The sequence below is a fragment of the Pituophis catenifer genome, unplaced genomic scaffold (genome assembly GCF_029215685.1).
Source record: "Pituophis catenifer annectens isolate HBS135680 unplaced genomic scaffold, rPitCat1.0.hap2 SCAF_7, whole genome shotgun sequence".
Taxonomy (NCBI): Eukaryota; Metazoa; Chordata; class Lepidosauria; order Squamata; family Colubridae; genus Pituophis; species Pituophis catenifer.
The window spans coordinates 70,214,988-70,236,333 of record NW_027256887.1 but is presented as its reverse complement, the minus strand read 5'-3'; the positions used below and the strand labels follow the sequence as shown (position 1 = coordinate 70,236,333).

Here is a 21,346-nt window from a genome sequence, read left to right as displayed (position 1 = left end):
GCACAGGGGTGTCAAACTCAAGGCCACGGGCCGGATCCGGCCCATGGGGTGCTTGGATATGGCCCGTGGGGCCACCCTGGAAACAGTAAAGGACCAGCCCGCAGTGCCTCTGCCAGCAAAAACGGAGCTTGGGAGGGCTGTGTTTTCACTAGCAGAGGGTTGCAGGAGGCTGTCCCAGCCGAAAACGGAGCTTGTGAGGGCCACTTGCGGCCATCCTAAGCTCTATTTTTGCTGACAGAGGGTTGCAGGAAGCCGTCCCAGCTGAAAACAGAGCTTGGGAGCCCGTTTTCGCTGGGAGAACAGTCTGGCCACTACATGAGTGATGTCAAGCTGGCCATGCCCACCCTGGCCATGCCCCCTCCCGAGGTGAAACACAACCCTGATGAGGCCCTCAATAAAATCAAGTTTGACACCCCTGATCTAGCATAATCAATGTCCGTGATGCCTGGGGAACTACAACACAAACCATCAGTGGGCACAAGATTGGTGAAGGCTGTCCTGAGTCGATACCAAATACTGATGTATTTTAACTGATGGTCCAACCCAACTATTTCTCATAGGCAAGAGGATCAATAGCTGCAAACTCACGTGCATGGGCCAGGCTAAGTGCCCAAAGCCGGAGATAGGAAGCTGTATTGGAAATGCAACCCAAGCAATATTCAATGGTGTGGATTGCCTGGTGCACGCAGATGTCTCCAAAGTTGAACTGCAATAAGGTTTTTAGGAAAACAAGGAAAATATGGTTGAATACTCCTATAGTGATTATTTCCATTTCTATTGTACTGCAATAAGTGGAACTTGATTTAGCTATTTTTCAATAAATCCTATTGATTTCAGTCAGTTTATTCTAAATACCACTAAATCTAGAAACAGAACATGGGTTCTAAACAGCACAACATCTAGAAACTTAAATGGGTTCCAAATAAATTGTAAATGAGTTCCACAGACCCCAAAAAGTTTTAAGCATTTCCCCCTTTCTCCTCACATACACACCACCACCAAATTATACTAAATTCGTTGAGTTATTGCACTGTCCCTTCCTTTAAATCTTCCAACTCCTACATCTTACTTCTTCATGTTCATGGCCTCCATGGCCTCCACCGCTATCAACTTCTTGATTTGTTTTCTCAGAATGCTTGGAGTCCATGATCTTTACTTCGATATCACCAGTAGGACTTTCTGACAGACTTGATGAAGCCAACTTAAAGAGAAACCAACAGAAATTGATTATCAGTATCCAATAATAATCCTTTGAGTTCCTATATTTTTCCCAATACTTGTACAAATCAAGAAATGAGGCTCCATGATAATGCCCATCAGTTGTATACAGGAAATCTCCATTAAATCCTCAATATTTCTAACCTGATGTGAAAAAAAAACATGCATGCACTTCCTGGAATCATGGGAGAGCTTCTTCCAGTCCTGGGGTGTCGAATTCACATTGTCACATTGTCGCCACGTGACGTATCACAACTTTTCCCCCTTCGTTAAACTGGGGATGGTCGTGGCTAGTGAGTGGCGCATCCGGCCCACGGGCTGTGAGTTTGATACCCCTGGTCTAGCCAATGAAGACAGATTTGGGACTATGTTCTGACTGGTGTAGGATACCTCCCTATAATTCACATGACAAGGCATTGATCACAAAAATAATAAATATGACCTATTGGATTCTAGCTACCTGTGATCACAATCTTACGTACTCATTTCTATATACTGGTTCAGATACAATGCTATGTTTTGACTTCCTCCGGCTGGAATTTAAGTCATAATTTATATTCCAAACACATAAGCAAGCCATGGTTTCTGCAGCTCCCCTATCTTATATGGATGGGCTGAAGAAATCTGAAGAACTGTATTTTTCGGAGTATAAGACACAATTTTTTCCCTCCTAAAAGAGGCTGAAAATTTGTGTGCATCTTATACTCCGGATGTAGACCCGCCCACCCACCGGCCCCCACCCTTCGGCCTCTGTGCGTCCTTTTCCTGGCTGCAGAGATTGCCACAGAAAATGGCTTGTGTTTTTGGGCTCCGCGCCCCGCATTTTCAGCCTCCAGACGCTCCGTTGAGAGCCCTTCAAGGCTGCGGGGATCGCCAAAGCACATTGCCGCCGATCGCCGCCTCCACACATTGCGTTTTTGGCCTCTGCGCATTGTGCTTTAGGCCTCCGTACGCCCTGTTTTGGCCTCTGCACATTGCGTTTTTGGGCGGCCATCGGGCAGTAATGTGCTTTGGTGATCCCTGCAGCCTTGAACGCCTCTCAAATGGCACATTTGGAGGCTGAAAACATGAGGGGCAGAGGCCAAAATGGCAACCCAGAATAGGTGCTGCCTTGTCTTTTAAAGCGCACTCACAACCAGTGAACTAATGTGCTGAAGCTGACCAGGCTAAGGATGCTAGCCAGATGAATACCTGGTAGGCAGAGGCAGAATTTTTTTCCCCTATTTTTCTCCCCAAAAACTAAGGTGCGTCTTATACTCTGGAGTGTAAGAAAATACGGTATTTGGTATAGGGGGGTGGGAAATCTCATGAATGTTCGGGTGCATAAAAGGCTACTGTAAAGAAGATAGGCTTGAGATACAGAAGGATCTTCAGACTTGAACACTGAGCGCTACGTAACAAAATACAGTTCGGTGGTGAGAAAAGCAAGGTTCTACATTTAGGCAAGAAAAAGCCAAACACACAGGTATAAAACAGGTGATACCTGCTCAATTGCAAGGGGGATCTAGGTGTTCTGCTGCACAACCCATAAGTGTGAGCCAGCAGTGTCAAAAAAGCCAATGCATCAGCAGAGGGATAGTATCGTTTTATACTGCACTAGTGAGACCACATTTGTAAGACTGTCTCCAGTTCTGGTCACCATGATACAAAAAAGATTTTGAGGTTCTAGAAAGAGTACAGAGAAAAGCAACAAAGAAGATTAAGTGTGTGGAGCTAAACCATACAATGAACAGCTGTGGGAACTGGGTATGTCTAGTTCAGAATAGAATAGAATTTTTAGTGGCCGAGTGTGATTGGACACACAAGGAATTTGTCTTTGGTGCATACGCTCTCAGTGTACATAAAAGAAAAGATACGTTCATCAAGAATCATAAGGTACAACTCTTAAGGATAGTCATAGGTTACAAATAAGCAATCAGGAAAGAGAAGGACTTGAGCAGGGCTGTCAAACTCACAGCCCGTGGGCCAGATGCGTCACGCACTGGCCAGGCCCATGCCCAGTTTAACGAACGGGGGAAAAGTTGCAATATGTCATGTGACGCCACCAGGATGACTCAAGTTTGACACCCCTGGACTATAGTAATATGATAGCAGTCTTCCAATACTTGAGGGGCTGTCACAGAGAACAGAGGGTCAACCTATTCTCCAAAGCACCTGAGGGCAAGATAAGAAGTAACGGGTAGAAGATCATTAAAGAGAGATCCAATCTAGAACTAAGGAGAAACTTCCTGAAAGCGAGAACAATTAATCAGTAGAATGGCTCGCGTCCAGAAGTTGTGTGTTCTCTATGACTGGAGGTTTTCAAGAAAAAGAGATTAGACAATCATTTCTCCAGAATAATATAGTGCAGAAGTGTCAAACTGAGGGCCCACTGGCTGGATGCGTCACATGCAGGCCATGCCCACTACAGCTCCATGAAGGGAAAAAACATCACGAGTCGTCACGTGGTGGCAACGTGACGCTGTGAATTTGACATCCATGGTATAGGGTCTCCTGCTTGAGCAAGGTGTTGGACAAGACCTTCAAGGTTCCTTCCAACCCTGTTATTCTATGTTCTAATATTACAGATACCTAAATTTCATTTAAATATAAAAGAAAACCTTCCTGATGATAAGATTTGTAAACAGTGGAACAGTCTTCTTACAGTAGCTGTGGATTCCCCACCTCTGAAGGGTTTTAAGAAGAGGATGGATTTTTATCTCTCATTGATTATTTATCTGTTTTTCCTCATACATTGCAAAAGGTTGGCTTATAGAAATAGCACTTAGACTTATATACCGCTTCATAGTACTTTACAGCCCTCTCTAAGCAGTTTACAGTGTCAGCATATTGCCCCCAACATACAATCTGGTCCTCATTTTACCAACCTCAGAAGGATGGAAGGCTGAGTCAACCTTGAGCCTGGTGAGATTCGATCTGCCAAACTGCTGGCAGCCAGAGATCAGCAGAAGCAGCCTGCAGTACTGCAATCTAACCACTACGCCACGGTGGCTCTTATATGGTTCTTGGGATGCCTTCCAACTCTAGAATTCAATGTTTCTATGACATTTTGCCCCCGTCTTCTGTCTTTATTTATGTAGCAATCACTTGGCAGAAAAGACCCTTTTCCTTACCCTATTCTGAGCTTTCTGATGCTTGGCTCGAATAATAAAAGGCTGAATCAGAAGCATCCATGGTATGGCAATCAAGGCGAAAATGACCAGGAAAGTTTGAACTTCTTGCTAGGAAAAAAAAAAAAAAAGGCAATTGATGCTATCATACAATGCTCTAAGCCAAATAAACCCAACTAATCAACAAACCATGTCTAAAGAAATAATGGCTGGTGCAACGTGTGAAATCTATAAGTTTTCCATATCAAAGATTTGCAGGTTCCAGACTTCTTTTACACCTATTAAAAGTTACATGAAATCAATTTCTGTTTCACTATAATCACATACTTCAAGTTTCGCTATAATCACAGGATGACGTCTATGAGAAAACTATAATGATCTGGTTCAGTGGTGGGTTTCAAAATTTTTTACTACTGGTTCTGTGGGTGTGGCTTGGTATGCGTGGCTTGGTGGGCATGGCAGGGGAAGAATACTGTAAAATCTTCATTCCCACCCCACTCCAAGAGAAGGATACTGTAAAATCTCCGTTCTCTCCCCACTCCAGGGGAAGGTTACTGCAAAATCCCCATTTCCTCCCGATCAGTTGGGACCTGGAAGGCAAAGAATAGATGGGGGCGGGGCCAGTCAGAATTTTTACTATTGAACTACTCAAAATTTCCACTACCGGTTCTCCAGAACTGATCAGAACCTGCTGAAGCCCACCTCTGATCTGGTTGCAGCTAATTGCATGCATGTTTCTTACTTGAAGTAGGATTTTATTTGCAGAAAAGTTTCATGATCTGATGGAGATCCTTTACCCACAAAATGTGGCTGGAATATTTAAATGTCCAGCTGGGCCTTATACCATATTTTCATGCAAAAATAGCTTCTACAGTACATGGTATGTGAGTTGCAGTAAGCTATCATGGCTTGTTCAACAAGTTTCAGAAATAGACAAAAGATATTACAGTAGGGTTACCACAAGTGGGATGCAAAAATCTGGATAGTCATTAGATGGCAGCCAAAAAAAAAAAAAAGATACAGAACGCTAACTCTTTGCTGCCATCTAGTGGATGTCTGGAAGCCTAGATATACTATCTTAAATTATGACTTTTTCAATGAGTCTAACTCCTAGATACTTGTATGTAATAGACTTGAGAGCAAGAGATAACTCAGTTTGGTCAGAATGAGAAAGGTTTCTCAAGTCAGCCTCTGCCTGAAGGAATAAATCAATCATCTATAAGGAGTTACAGTATATGTTTTAAATAGAAATTGGGCATGTGTGTTCATAGCGGGTAGGAATGGGGTTCTACAAAAATTAAGCAACTGGTTGTATGATTGAAATCCTGCCTTTTTAATAACACGTTGCACAGTATGCATAAACAAGGGGCAGGGATTTTATTCATGCAGTTGCGGAGGCCATCTTGGTTTTTGAACCGTTCCCATGAATACCACAGATCCAAAGAAAATTATTTCCCTTCCAATTTGACATTCCTAGCTGCAAGTGAACAGATATGATACTGAGTTTGCTTCAAGAGAATGCAAGATGGTTAGACAAAGATAGCAAACTGACTGCAATTTTGCCCTTGAGTAAATAAACAACCCAATTCGTCATCTGTGTTTGAAAATATGTGCTGTCTGACTTTTTTTTTTTCTCTCTCTCTCTCTCTCTCTGCAATGCTAATTCTATATCCTGGCCTAAATTATTATCCTTCAGTTTGAGTGATGTCTTCAAGACAGGCTATTTAATAACTTTTCTCTAAACAATCACTTCATACCTCCTGCATATTCAAAACTTATTAGAGCTAAATATCTTTTTTTTTTTTTTTTACAAACATAATTAATGGTCCAAAACATCCAGGCTGCAGGTAAGTGGAGGATTATATACCAGCTGCCCAGTCTTGTAGCCAGCTCATGACCTGCTCAGCCAACCATTCTGCTACTGATTCCAAAGCCAGCTAAATAATCTGAGTTTTTATGATAAATAATGTTTCTCTGAGTCTGGCTTTCCATTGGACATAATGCTTTAAACTGTAAAATATTTTGTTGGGTTTGATTTTGTACAATCTGTGAATGCAGACTTTCTATTTCCCTGCATTATATAAAGATGGTCAAATTTCGGTTAGTTTCAGAGTAAGCCAAAATTGGATTTGTTTGGCTTTACATGTTATGTGAATCCAGATATTTGCTCCACTTATTCATTTAACAAGTTTGTACAGATGCCCATCTTAACAAATAACTCAAAGCCGCTAACAATAAATATATAGATAAAAATACATTATTGAAAACTACAGTGATACTGCAGCAATTGAAAAATTGTTGAGTCACCTCACGGCTACTTGACAACACAAAACAAGATATCCGTGCTGGGTTGTACTATATAACAGGGGTGTCAAACTCACATCGTCACGGTGGCATCACGTGACGTATCAGGACTTTTCTCCCCTTTGCTATACTGGGCGTGGATATGGCCAGTGTGACACATCCGGCCCGTGGGCCAGGAGTTTGACAGCCCTGCTATATAATAAGCCAAGGTCCAACCTGATATGTGGTCCCAGGGAGTATATCTACACACTTGAATTAGTATCTATATCGCTATTGCAATATATCTGCATTATGATACTGAACGCTTATCCGCAGCACTGTCTATAACAAACTACCATAACACCAAAATGACAGCATGTGGACAATAGCATCGTCATACAGATGTTGCCATTATGTACTTGTGTCCAGACGTGTAATGCAAAACATTCATAAGCCTGAACATTTTCAAACTTCAAAATACAAGATGTGTTTGTAATCATTCTAAACTGAGATATTATGTCATATTAACTACTATGTTAGGATCAACTGAACAGAAATATGATACAAAATATTGTTTAGAGACGTCACCATTTAATAACCTGTCTCTCTAAAGAAAATTGACTGAATCTCTTTGAGTTTAAATCAGTTAACTTCAGTATTTGCCGCTAACACAATACAAGGTTGTATCTCAGGGAAAACATGGATTAATAGAAGCCACCATTTTAAAAAGAAATATTTTCTTCTCCATAGGTACAGGTAGGCCTCAACTTACAACAGTTCATTTAGTGACCATTCAAAGTTACAGCTGCACTGAAAAAAGTGACCTATGACCATTTTTCACAGTTGCAACCTTTTTAGTATCCGCATTCCCCATAGTCATGAAATCAAAATTCAAATGCTTGGCAAATGGTTCCTACTATGACCATTGCTATGTCCCAAGGTCACAGTCCAGTGGTGAAATTCAGCTGGCTCTATCTGGATCGCGCAATCCAGTAGCGCCAGCGGCGGGAGGCTCCGCCCACCCGCCCGGACGTCATCACGTCCCATTTTTGACTCTCTGTGCATGCGCAGAAGGCTCTGTGCATGCATGGAAAAGGCGCATGTGCTCATATTTGTGAACTGATAGCGAAGGTAAGTGAATACCACCCTTGTCACAGCCAATGGGGAAGCCAGATTCACTTAACAACCGGATTACTAATTTATCAATTGCAATGATTCACATAACAACTGGGTCAAGGAAAGTTGTAAAAGGGGGCAAAACTAACTTAATAAATGTCTCACTTAACAATAGAAATTTTGGGCTCAATTATGTTGAGAACTACCTGTATAATAAGTTTGCTCTCTGGTTGACTGAAATGCACTTCCTTGAGCAAGACAAGAGATGATATTCCAAATCCATCCACCTTTACATAGGCGTGCTGAAATGAGTAGGTGCATGACAGATTTCATTTAACACTCTTAGCTGAAGATGAAACATTTATACCTGATGTCCCAAAGGTGCTTTTTTCAAGAGGCAACTGGACTTTCTGGTTTTACTTCTTCTTCTTCTCATCCAAGAAGCTTCTCATCCAAGAGCTGAAGAAGCCTCTTGGATGAGAAGCGAAACGTCTTCAAAGAAAAACCAGGAACTCCAGTTGCCTCTTGAAAAAAGCACCTTTGGGACAACTATGACCTGGATGACTGAGAATCTCCATAGACATTTTTACCTGATGCTCATATAAAGGAGGATTTGTTGCATCATTGTAGCTAAACATAAACATATTGATGAAGTGAATGAGGATGCTTGGAGCATCCTGGACATTATACACATTAAATCGGCACCACTTGAAAATAATCATGAAGACGAGGTAACCAAATAGGGAGATTATGAAGATCATCTCTGGAATGAACTGCAGGACAATGTTGGTTGTTTGCTTGAAGTAACTAGACAAATAATGAAACAAGAGAAAGAAAACATTACTGGGGTGGATATAAATATCCATTACATGGTGTGATCTTGGGGGGGGGGGGGGGGAAAGACCCAACCCAAGTATCATAACATAAGGACACAAAGCCAAGCCTTTTTGTATTCATATCCCAACTTCAGACCAACTACAGATAGAAAGATTTGGGATTCTCCAGCATGGAGGAATAGTGGGTGAAGTGGTCAAACTTGCTAAGATAGACTAATTAATTTCTTTGATTAGAGAAAAGCCATTACAGCCATTCCATCAATGATGAAAAAATCTTTACGGGCTTTTTTTGGGGGGGGGGCATAAGAAAGAAAATGATCTTGTGGTTGTGGTTTTGATGAGTAGGAAGAATAGGTTGTGGAAAGAAGGGGATTGCAGTCAGTGGTGGATTGCCCTCGGTTCGGACCGATTTGCAAGAATCGGTAGTAAAACTGGTGGGAGGCTCTGCCCACTGACCCGGACGTCATCAAGAAGCTTCTGCGCATGCACAGAAAAACATGCATACGTGCAAGCAAAGTGAGCAAGCGTGCATGGCCCCGTTGCAAACCGGTAGTAAAGGTAAGTAGAACTTACCCCTGATTGCAATGAAATTCTGGAGGGAGAAGTTGGATTAGGATTGTATGCATAATTGCTGAGAGGAAGATTGGAAGTCACACACCTATGTAATATGTTGTAGTCTTTCATTTTCTTTCTCCTTTTTTCTTTCTTCTTTTCTCTCTGCTTTTTCTCTCCTTTTTCACATTTACCTCACTATATTTTTCTTTCTTTATTTTATTTTATTTTTTTTGAAAGAGTTTTACAAATACAAATTTTCCCATTCCCCCCCTTTCCCTCCCTAACCCTCCTTAACCCTCCCCTCCCCCCATGACTTCCCCAAGGTGAAATCCAAATCCAAATCATATTGTATCATACTTTATCGCCCATCTATTCTACCCCCTGTATACTATGCATTTCTCCATGACATTCAACTATTCTACCCCCTGTATACTATACATTTCTACACAACATTCAGCTAAAAGCTATCTGGTACTTCCTAGTTTAATATTTATTCTGCACATAATCTATCCATTTCTTCCACTCCCATGCATAGGTCTCTTGAGTCCGGTCTTTTAAGTATGCTGATATCTTCGCCATTTCTGCAAAACTGGCCACCTTCAAAGTCCATTCTTCAATAGTAGGCATAACATCCATTTTCCAATATTGACCAATCAGTAACCTAGCTGCTGTCACCATATACAATATCAATTTTGTTTCACCCAGTGAAAAGTCCTTAACTATGCCCAATAAAAACAATTTTTCTTTCTTTAAATGTTTTTCTTATTATCTATGGGGAAATTTCTTTAAAATTTCTTTAAAAAAAGACCAACTACGTAAATAATGGGATTGGTGTTGTGACATTACAACATATGCCTTGCTCACAAGTCCCACAGGTGCCAATAACACTGTTCAGCAGTGGAAGAAATGAGATTATGGTGAGCCTGTAGGCTTCCAGAAGTACAAGGATTCCATCTTCTGACATTCCTCGCAGTATTGCAGAAGACAGAACTACTAGGAGTTGTGATCTTGCACTGAATCACAAAGATTTCCTACTCTGCAAAGAGTTAGTACTCCTCAGAGGTTTTGAACTACAATGCCCACAAACCATTTGCCATTGGCATCCAGCTAGAGTTATCATGAACATGGAAGTCGAATAAAAGTCCATGCTGGGTGGCATAAAAGAAATCATACTCTCATTATAACAATTGGAATGAGCACAATCCTGTTTTGTAAGGATTTGGGAGGCTTTATCTTCCATCCTTTGGGTGATGTTGAAAAGTAAATTTGTTGAAAGAGAAAGTCAATCAAAATAAACCAAATTTTTGTTCCATAGACTACCATAAGAAAGGTGAGGCGCAGTCAATTAAAAACCATACAATATATATCAGGGTCTAAAAAAAATATGAAAACTTTGTGTATGCATGTGTGTGCATGTATATATAAGAAGATAGATAAAAACAAGTCTAAAAGGCGGAGTAGGGAAACATAAAGATTAGTATGTGGAAGACTAAGGTAAGTCAATCACTCTGACATCTAGATGGAGTGGATTGGGACAGGTGCAGTAGAATAGTATCCAAACATTTGCTGTACCTATAAAGTCACCAATACTTACATATGATTGAAGAGACTAAGTACCACCCCAAAAACCATGTGTACGATTCCCATGATGATAGACATTTTCATTTTGTATGAGTTCAAGAAAGTCAGCTTATTGATGGCAATATTCCAAATCTGAAAGAAATAGATAAGGAAAGCAAAGAATAAAAGACAAGTGAAATCATAAAACTTGCTTTCTTTTTACCAATGGGGAAACACAGGGAGAAAGGAAATTGAAGATCACTTCTGTTAGGGTGAAGAATTGGAACCTAATAATTGAACCTGTATAGTTCACTTGTTATAAGTTTATTTAGAAAGTAAACATTAAATCTTTGATTGTTGTATTATTATTGTCAACTCGCAAAGCATCCCTGGCCTGCTCTCGAGTTGCCATAGGCAAGAGGGATGGGAAAACAGCGAAGCAGCACGGCAGCCAACAACAAAAGCATATTCCAGACATCTCTCTCTCAAGGTTGTCTCCCAGGGTTACCCACAGCAGCCAGGGGGAGTGATCTCTACAACCTGCGAAATTGCTCCATTGATGAATGTGACTGATGACACACCCTGGGGGGAGGGAGGAAACAGGGTCATGCCTGGGTCGTAAATTATGTGGGTTTAGAGTTGGCTTCAATTGGAACATGCTGACATGAAGCTCTTAATAAATAACTGGATTTCTTTTGAAGCTTGGCTCAAGGCTCATGATTTAATTAGGGAATCCATCAGAACCCTGACAATTATAACAACACAGATGCCTCTGCGTCTATTTGGACAAAAATCCATTTTTCTCCCCAAAATCAATGAAGCTTTTCCAGGAATGCTATACTGTAGGCTACAAACATGAAACTGTGTATATTCTCCGTGGAGAAAAGCAACAAGTTAGGAATAAGTGTTTGAGAATATCATTTTCAGGGGCTAATGATCTTCCCATTCATACCCTTAGCCAATCCACTCTACTTAAATAAAAATGCATCTCAACCAAAATTCAGTAGTTCTTGTTGAGGATAATGAAGCGTGAGGTAAAACTTTCAGCTTAACATAAGTTGCTATTCGAAGTTCAAAAGAAAATGATCGATTTCTGGTTCTTCCAGAATGTATTCAAGATCTCACATATTTCACAAAATATGGGATGGGAAAAGATTTGTGCACGATGTATTGCAGAAATATTTTCATTTTACGATTTATATTTTATAAGTCGTCTTAAGAATGAACCAGCTGAAAGTCATTCTGTGTTGTAATCATGGCTATTTCTATAATAAGAGGAGGTTATACCTATCAATATCTATCATATTAAATATTAAAATTGAAGCATTCACTGCTACTACCACTAATGATGGTTTGATGGGGCTCTAATATTGTATTATTTTTCAGTATAGGCTGGTAAATATTTTTGATTTAACATATTCCTGAAAGGGTCCTAGGATCACACTTTAATAATCACTGTCTTATAGTCTTTGGTCTTTCCTCATAATCAGAGATTTTTCCAGATACCTTCAATAAGGCAATTAAATTGAGTTTTTGGAAGAAAGCCTCATGACATGAGGTTAAAAAAAATGTTAGCAATTTTTTGTTCCATTTTTTCAAACAAAAAAAAAGGTCAATACACAAAGCATTTTCCTACTTCCTACAATTTAATTGTTTACATATCTGTAGTAAAAAAAAAAGTCAGTGAAGATAATCGTCTTGGCTCTTAAAAACCTTTTGAGGAGCCCTGTCTTTGCGGACTTCTTCCTTTGAAATTGGAGTCCCAACCATTTCACCCCTAATCTCTCTCTTCCTATGAATTGACAAATAATTATTTCTAATTACCGGATCAATTCCAAAAGGATAAGGGTTTCCAGAATATACACCTTTTGTACTTGGATCTAACTGTAGAACACCACTCTCATGAACAATTTCGTCCCTATGGATGAATAGAAAAATGTTAATTAGATTGTCACTGAGATGCGATATCCTTTTCTCACAATGAATAACATAAGAAAAACAATATAAACACACTGAACTCCAAAACATTGGCTGTGCAGTTTCTATGTGGACAGCTCAGATTACGGGTGACTTTTTGTACTAAACAGTTTATATAATTGGTGTATGTTCTTTCATTTCTTATGTTGAATCAGCTTGCTCTTTCTTCGATGGGCCCAAAGTCACTCTTCACATTTTCAATATTATCTATTACTGTATAAACTATCCCACTTTGTTCTGTGTTGATGCCGTTCCCTAAGTGAGGTTGATGAAGTTTGGAGTATGATGACTTTAAGAACTCTTCTCTATCACTCATTATAAGAAAAGATGTGATATGTTTCTCAAGGTAGTTTGGTGCAGAAGGTACAACATGGTAGCCCTCAATTTATATGTTTCTGTCACCTTGGTGGTTAAAAGTGAATATTCTAGAGATCCTGTAAAATAGTTCTCCATTGCATTCCCAACTCTAGGGGGTGGTGCTCATCTCCGTTTCAAAGCTGAAGAGCCAGTGCTGTCCGAAGACGTCTCCATGGTCATGTGGCCAGCATGACTAAACGCCAAAGGTGCACAGTACGCTGTTACCTTCCCACCAAAGGTGGCCCCTATTTGTCTACTTGCTTTTACATGCTTTCGAACTGCTAGGTTGGCAGAAGCTGGGACAAGTAACAGGAGCTCACTCCGTTACGCAGCTCTAGGGATTTGAACCGCTGAACTGCCAACCTTTTGATCGACAAGCTGAGCATCTTAGCCACTGAGCCACTGCATCCCCCGGATCTCTTGGGGACCTATAATTCCTACCACCACATCCAGGGTTAGGGGTTATGAATAATTTGAGAAATCTATTTGGCTTCTATTATGAGCTTCATAGAATCAAAAGTTTAGAATTGGCTCAGAAAAAAAATATTTTATAGCCATGCCTTTTCTGAATCAAACTAAGGGAAGTTTCTAGTAACTACTGTTTCCTGTTTGCTTTTAATCATAGTCAGCTGCTGATTAAAGACCTTTATGAAATTTGAAAAATAGAGATCATTAGGGATAAATTCAGAGATTGTGAAACAAAAGAGCAAATTGAGTATACAGCTGCTATGTTCTGCAATTATCAAGCATTGTTTGCCACTTACGTCCATCCACCATTGTTGTACATGGGGCGGACACGCCAGGAAGATCCAAATATGTTGAACGATTTGGAGAAGCAATCGTTGTAAATAAAGCCAGTGTAAATGGAGAAGATACTCATGAGAAGGATCAAGTAGCGTCCACCGAAAAAGATGTTCCAGATCTGCACAGGAATATTATATATAATCAAGAGAGGATCAAGAACAAAGTTTACTGCAGCCTCATTTATGGTACCCTTCTCCATTTGGCGTCTTCTAGAAATGTGGGACATCAATTCTCAAAACTGATCCTGCTAGCTGAGAAGGCATCAGGTTGAAGAGATCTGCATAAGCAGTTCTTCACCTATTGTTTACTGCTTTGGAAAGAAATGAGTCATCTTTGGAGATCCTTCTTCTCACCATGAGAAGTGAGATGGGTGACCAAGAAGAAAGCCTGCTTAGATATGGGACTCTGATTATGAAATGCCTCTTCAGGAAGTATGACTGGCCCTTTTACATCTTTTTCAGTTCTGGGTAAAGATATTCCTCAGCATTTCTAGAGGATTGCTCTCAGTTTTACATTGCCCATATTTTAAGTCACTTTGGGTAGTGAGTTGTGTGGCACATAAATTTAATAAATAATATCTTTCCTTTGAAATCAACTGGTTGATAACAGTCAGTAACTGGTTCAGTGGTGGGTTTCAAAATTTTTTACTACCGGTTCTGTGGGTGTGGCTTGGTGGGCGTGACATGGTTTGATGGGCGTGGCTTGGTGGGTGTGGCAGGGGAAGGATACAGTAAAATCTCCATTCCCACCCCACTCCAGGGGAAGGATACTGCAAAATCCCCATTCCCTCCCCACTCCTGGGGGAAGGATATTACAAAATTCCCACCCCACTCTGGGGCCAGCCAGAGGTGGTATTTGCTGGTTCTCCGAACTACTCAAAATTTCCGCTACTGGTTCTCCAGAACTGGTCAGAACCTGCTGAAACCCACCTCTGAACTGGTTGATTGGCTTCCTCTCATTGCTTAATTGTTTTTTCTGTAATTTTTAAAATACATTTTTAGAAACTTGATGCTTTAAAGAATTTAGTAATCTAACCCACAAATTTCAGAGATTGGGCAGAGTAGAATATACCGGTAATAAATTTAAAACAAAACAAAACACTTTTGAATGCTGCTTGCTGTAAGCATTGAGATACCATCCTAAGTCACCTACCTCACTATCATTTTTCTGAGCCAAAAAAACCTTTTCATTGCTGATCATCCACAGTGCAAAGGCCAGCATGACTGTACCATGACCACAATCGCCAAACATCACCGCAAACAAAAAAGGGAAGGTAATGATAGTGAAGGGAGCTGTGGGAGGGGAAAAAAAAACCCTATCACATCACTTGTTAAACATGTACACATTGCAAATCAATTGATGGTTCAGTGAGAGAACATTTTAAAAAATGGATGCCTCTAATTATTGTCATTGTTATCCTGCCTTTTTTTTTGTCATACACAACTCCACGTGGATAATGTATCGATACTCCTTCCTCCTCCTATTTTCCCCACAACAACCATCTCAGGAAGTGAGTTGGATTGAGAGAGAGTGACTGGGCCAAGGTTTTTCATGCTTAAGGTGGGACTACGTAGAAGTCATAGCGTCCTGATTTCCCAGTCAACACCTTACCTAATACACCAGTTTGATTTAATTTGGAAAATCATGGTTTCTGTGGTTGGAAATTAGAATTGAAGTCCAGTTTAGTTGGAGGCAGTGACTGCCTAGTCTTGCTGTTAAGGATCACTCCAGAAGAGCCAGGAATACAATATCACATTTCTCTGCTCAACTAATTTAGTGGAAGGGACAAATCTTATTTCCAGGCCCCCCAAAAGCAAGGGATTCTAAATCAGTTCAGAATACAGAATAATAGAGTTCGAAGGGACTTTGGAGGTCTTCTAGTCCAACCTCCTGCCTAGGCAGGAAACCCTATACCACTTCAGACAAATGGTTCACAAACACCTTTGTTTTTTTAAGTGGTGAGCAATTTTTGGAGCCTCCAAATTCAACGTATGGATCGAAGAACCTTTTTGCCTGACACTGAAAGTTTGTTTCTCAAGTTTCTGAGAAGCAATGAACACTTTTCAACATTCTCCTTATTTATTGATGCCAGAAGGTACATATTGGACTACAATTGGGAATCAGAGATAAACCTGCTAACTTAAGTAAGGACCAACCCATCTTTTAATCAAAATTTGAACAGAGACTAATGAACTGGGTTTCAATGAAAATTTTAAAACATGCCTTCTCAGTTGGAATCAACAGATGGCACTGTTACACAGTATATTATGCTTGTTTTCCATATACCAGTATATGTATACACATACACATACACATACACATACACATACACATACACATACACATACACATACACATACACATAAAATAATGAAATGCTGTTAATTTAAAACCATGTTTTACTTTGGGTTGAAGTACCCCAAGTAGGGAATGAATTATAAGTGGCAATTATAATTATCTTCTATAAAATAGAATATGGGTAACTATAATGAATATCTGGAATTGAATGTTTTTAGATAAGATATTATATAATTTTAGGATCTGGACTTAATAGGTATATGGATGGGTCTCTTTTTAGATCAAGACTTCTCAATTTTTTAAAAATTTTAATCCTCAAAAATCTCTATTAAAAAAAACCCTTGCCTCTGACAATTATAGAAACAAAAAAGACAAAAAATCCTTTATGCGCTTCGAGGCAGTCTATTACTATATCGGTTATTTATAGTGACCTTTAAAGATGTAAAGGTTTAATGCCTTATTCTGAATTTCATCTAGGCTAGCTCTGAGTTCTACCTGTGATATATATTGGATGCAGTGGTGGGATCCTGCCGGTTTAACAACTGGTTCGGTGATCACTGCGGACACATGCGCAGTTTTGACAAAACTAAACTTCCATGTTACTTCTGGGGACTAACACAGCTGAGGCATGGCAATCCGCTCTGCCACACAAATCAGCTGAGAGGATAAAGGTTAGTAAAGCGCGCAGGGACAGGCGGGCAGGCCCACCTGATCGTCGGAGCGAACCGGTTCTCTCCCAGCTGATCGTCGGAGCTACCGGTATGCCCGAACTGGTCTGAACCGGCTGAATCCCACCCAAGATGTATATTGTAAGAGAATTTTAGGCACTAATATTTTGTTTGTTGTTTATTTCCTACCTTTATTATTTTTACAAATAACTCAAGGCGGCAAACATATCCAACACCCTTTCCTTCTATTTTCCCCAGAACAACCCTGTGAGATGGGTCGGACTGAGAGAGAGTCACTGGCCCGTGGGCCGTGTGGGGGATGCACGCCCCCCCCCTGCATCCTGTTTTGGGCCTAGGACTTACCTGGGAGCCAAAATGGGGGGCGTGGGGACTCCTGGAAGGGGTGGGGGCAGGGAGGGGTGGGGAGGGGAGGGGCCAGCCAGCAATTTAACTACTGGTTCACCCAAACTGGCCAGAACTGGCTGAATCCCACCACTGCTGCTATCTTAAAAAAGGGATCAAAAATAAATCAGAGTCCATATACCTGGGTTAATCTCCCTATAATTCCCAACACCATAAGCATCTACAATGGCCTGGAATCCAGCAGTGAATTTATTGGTCCGGTTAAAGGTAGGAGGTTCCAACTTGGTCTGTATAGCAGTCAGGATGGGGTTGATTGTAGAACCGCTTCGTTCCTGAGATCAAGTCAACAATGATTAGAATTAGGCAGTCATTACATCCACAGTTTCTTCCAACTCCATGTTTCTGTTAGTCTACTGCAGGGTTTCTCAACCTTGTCAACTTTAAGCTGGGTGGACTTCAACTCCCAGAATTACTCAGCCACCATCCTGGCTAGGGAATTCTGAGTGTTGAAATCCACACAGCTTAAAGTTGCCAAGGTTGAGAAACACTGGTCTACTGCCTAGAATCTTAACAGATTGGGTCTTAGGTTACCAAAACAGTTAAATAAATAAATACATTTACAGTACAATGTTAAAATTGGCTGTATATTGCACTCACATCTGTAGCCTCTACCAAAGAATAATGGGAACAAAAGTCTTTAGGGAGCTGTCAGTGAGAATTTGTGGAGTCTTTCCCACTGTTGGAAAACAACTGCAGGCTATTTCCAGTTTAATTTGTGTCCAACACACTGTCTCAGAATCCCTGTATCTAGATCCAAGCAAATACACGAGCCACTCACATGTTAAGCAATTTAGCTAGTTTGATGTTTAATAAACATTCGCAAATATCAAAAATTGTCAGAATCGGACAAAAGCATCTAAAAGAAAGACACATAAACAACAGATAAAAGCTAAAAAGAGCAGGGGACTTATAACAACAATCTAGATTACTTGTATTTATATATAAAAAAAGAGACTTTTGAGAGCCCCTGAAAACAATACTGTAATAATTAGCACAGATAACCCCTTTCACTTATTTATTTATTCCAGATTTAGTTATTCCAGCTTGAACCTTTTTAAGTACATAGCAAAATGTATATATCAGTAGCGTTTCTACTTCCAACAGAGATAAGAAGTTTGGGTACCAGGAGATCCTCCCTTATTCTGCAGTCATGAAAAAAATAATTTGGTGTACTGGGATAAATTATCTGTCTAAGCAGGCCAGATCTGGAAATCAACTCCACAAAAAGGTGAATAGAATAGAATAGAATAACAGAGTTGGAAGGGACCTTGGAGGTCTTCTAGTCCAACCCCCTGCTTAAGCAGGAAACCCTACACCACTTCAGACAAATGGTTACCCAACATCTTCTTAAAACTTCCAGTGTTGGAGCATTCACAACTTCTGGAGGAAAGTTGTTCCACTGATTAATTGTTCTAACTGTCAGGAAATTTCTCCTTAGTTCTAAGTTGCTTCTCTCCTTGATTAGTTTCCACCCATTGTCCTACCTCTAAACAATTTCTTGTTTAGTATATTTACTACATTTGGTTGTAACAACAGAATCTTGCAAGCCTGTCTGTGTTGTACCTATTCCTCCTTCTTATACACCTGTGAATTAGGAGGTATCTGGCGGAGTCTCGTCAAAATATTATCATCACTCTGTTGTGGACATTTTTTCACCCCTTTGTTGATTTGCTTAACAGAGCTTACATCTCTCCATTAAGGTCATTTTCCTTACACTCTGCAGTATTCAACACCCACCAGCCCTTTTTCTAATAGAAGAGGATATATTAGCTTGGTTGTTTGCTTTCCTTATCCAACAAGGGAATATCTTCAGTGCTAGAGACTATGGGGTTTGCTCCCTGTTTATATACAGGAGCTTGCCTTGCCAGCTTTGGTGGAGATGTGGTTTTCTCCTCGGTAGTACCTTGATGAGAGTATTGTTTTCTGCTTGACTGTTGACCTAGTAATAATCCAGTATTAGTCATGTTCTCTAGTTAGGTAATGAAAAGTCTTTTTTTTCTGCAGGCAAAGTAAGTACTCTGCCGCAGATTCAGGGCGCTCAGCTGAGTAAATATTGTTTGCTAAGAATGACAGAATTCTCCTTACCATTCCTTGATTTAGTGCTATTTTTATCCTGGGAGTATCTACCACAGGGAACCAGATCTCTGCAATGACACACTGTTGAGTGACATCAATGTTGCAAGAATTCAAGATGTGGTAGATGGCTTTCATTTTCTTCACTTTGATTCCCCAGGCCCACAGGTTCGCAGATGCCTCCTTCAATAGCCCCTGTCGATGGGACTCAGTTTGGATGATCACCTGTAAGTAGGGGCAAAAGTTTAGATTAGAAACCCAACAAATGTATGAGCTACAACTACCATACTAAAATTCCCCGGCCAACCTGCAGAATGCCCTTCCTGGTTGAGGAATTCTGGCAGTTACAGACAGACACATGTGTAGGATGAAAGAACTGGCTTAGATTCATAGTTTATATTTGCTCTACCTCACAGGTGTCAAGTCTGTGGTGTTATGTTGCCATGACGTTTTTCCCTTTGCGGAGCTAGGTTGGGCGTGGCCTGTGCATGACGCATCCGGCCTGCGGGCTGCCAGTTTGACACTCCTGCTCTACCCCGTTATTGGGACCATTTGACTAATTTTCCAGCTTCTTACATTTCACTCCCATCCCATATCAGCAGCTTCCACACTATGCCCACCTATTGTTCTACCTGCTATTAGTCCTGATGGCAACCACAGTGGTGTTTTATTTTTATTGTCAGCTGCCATTTAAATCTCCCATAGTGCCCTAAGTGATGTGGCTCTGAAGCCTTATAAGAAACACAACGGGTAGTCTCTAGACCCAACTACCTGCTGACTGGCACCGTAGGAAGGATGCTAGGACACATATCTGAACTACATACTGTCCACTTCTGCCAGAGCTCCAATAGCTGTTAAGGATTGGCACATGCTGACCTAAACATATTACTCCAAGCAAGGCTAAAGACTACCTACTGTGTTGAGATCTTCAATCCTTGTGTTCACGCCAGCAGCCATTTCTCGGCGTTCTCCAGCTGATTCGGGACAGGGATATACAGTGGCACGGAACCTAATGAAGAAACAATACCTGGTTCCAGCCACTGTGTCCACTGAAATGCACTTTACAATAAGGGTATGGAAGTTGTAATTGTTAAAAAAGGCAGTAGCTAGATTGCTAACCAGTACAAGGTACACAGATCCCATAGGCTTTCCGATGAAAGTTCTACACTGGTTTCCAACTGCTTAATGGACAATTTAAGATAAATTTGCTTTTTAAAGTAAATCTTGAATGGCTTAAGACTTGACTAGCTAAATGACTTAAGGGCTATTAAGAGCTTATCAAGCTCTTAATAGGAGAAAGGTTTTGGAGTCATCCTTCTCAAAGACTCATCTACCTTAGATAACAGGCGCAGAGATTAGTAATTTAATAACAAAAGAAGGTTAACAAAATAGAAATAAATACATATAGATATAGATATATAAGCCTATATACTATAAGTAATATTACCATTGGACTGTACTTGACTATAGATTAAAGTATATAGAGTGACAAGTGTATAGAGCAGTGATGGCTAACCTTTTTCTCATTGTGTGCCAAAAGCGTGCGTGCCGGCACCCATAATGCAATGCGCCCCCGTGCATGCATGCACAACCCCCCATGCTCCCCACGCATGCACACGCAACCTCCCCCACTCCTGCGCCTGCATGTGTGACCCCCCCCCACGTATGTGCGTGCATCTTCCTCATGCGCCCCGCACATCCTGAAAATCAGCTGCTCCAGCAGGAGGCGCATGCGTGGTAGAGCTGAGCTGGGGATGGCTCACGTGCCCGCAGAGAGGGCTCTGCATGCCAGCTGTGGCACGTGTGCCATAGGTTTGCCATCACAGGTATAGAGTGTTATGGTATAACAATGAGAATAACTGTCATACAAGACGTACAAGATTATGTATATTTAAAAGAGACTACATTGTATAATTATGAGAACAATTGTTATAATCAGGGTGTATAATACTATATATACTTAAAAGGGGAACGCGGTGGCTCAGTGGCTAAGACTCTGAACTTGTCGCTTGAAAGGTTGGCAGTTCGGCGGTTCGAATCCCTAGCGCCACATAAAGAGTGAGCTCCC

The 21,346-nt window shown here is 40.7% G+C and overlaps 1 protein-coding gene across 1 annotated transcript in view; it reads right to left on the bottom strand.

The window, feature by feature from the left end:
• Positions 1–21,346, bottom strand: part of ATP6V0A4 (ATPase H+ transporting V0 subunit a4) — a 38,295-nt gene that overhangs the window by 3,069 nt on the left and 13,880 nt on the right. Inside the window, exons 8-18 of the mRNA XM_070947764.1 lie at positions 20,194–20,287; positions 19,291–19,503; positions 17,327–17,477; positions 14,969–15,108; positions 13,777–13,934; positions 12,503–12,596; positions 10,713–10,831; positions 8,318–8,534; positions 4,332–4,439; positions 1,070–1,201; positions 589–706 (exon numbers count right to left, since the gene is read on the bottom strand). Of these exons, the coding sequence (XP_070803865.1) occupies positions 589–706; positions 1,070–1,201; positions 4,332–4,439; positions 8,318–8,534; positions 10,713–10,831; positions 12,503–12,596; positions 13,777–13,934; positions 14,969–15,108; positions 17,327–17,477; positions 19,291–19,503; positions 20,194–20,287 (1,544 nt within the window). The remainder of the gene's footprint in view (positions 1–588; positions 707–1,069; positions 1,202–4,331; positions 4,440–8,317; positions 8,535–10,712; positions 10,832–12,502; positions 12,597–13,776; positions 13,935–14,968; positions 15,109–17,326; positions 17,478–19,290; positions 19,504–20,193; positions 20,288–21,346) is intronic.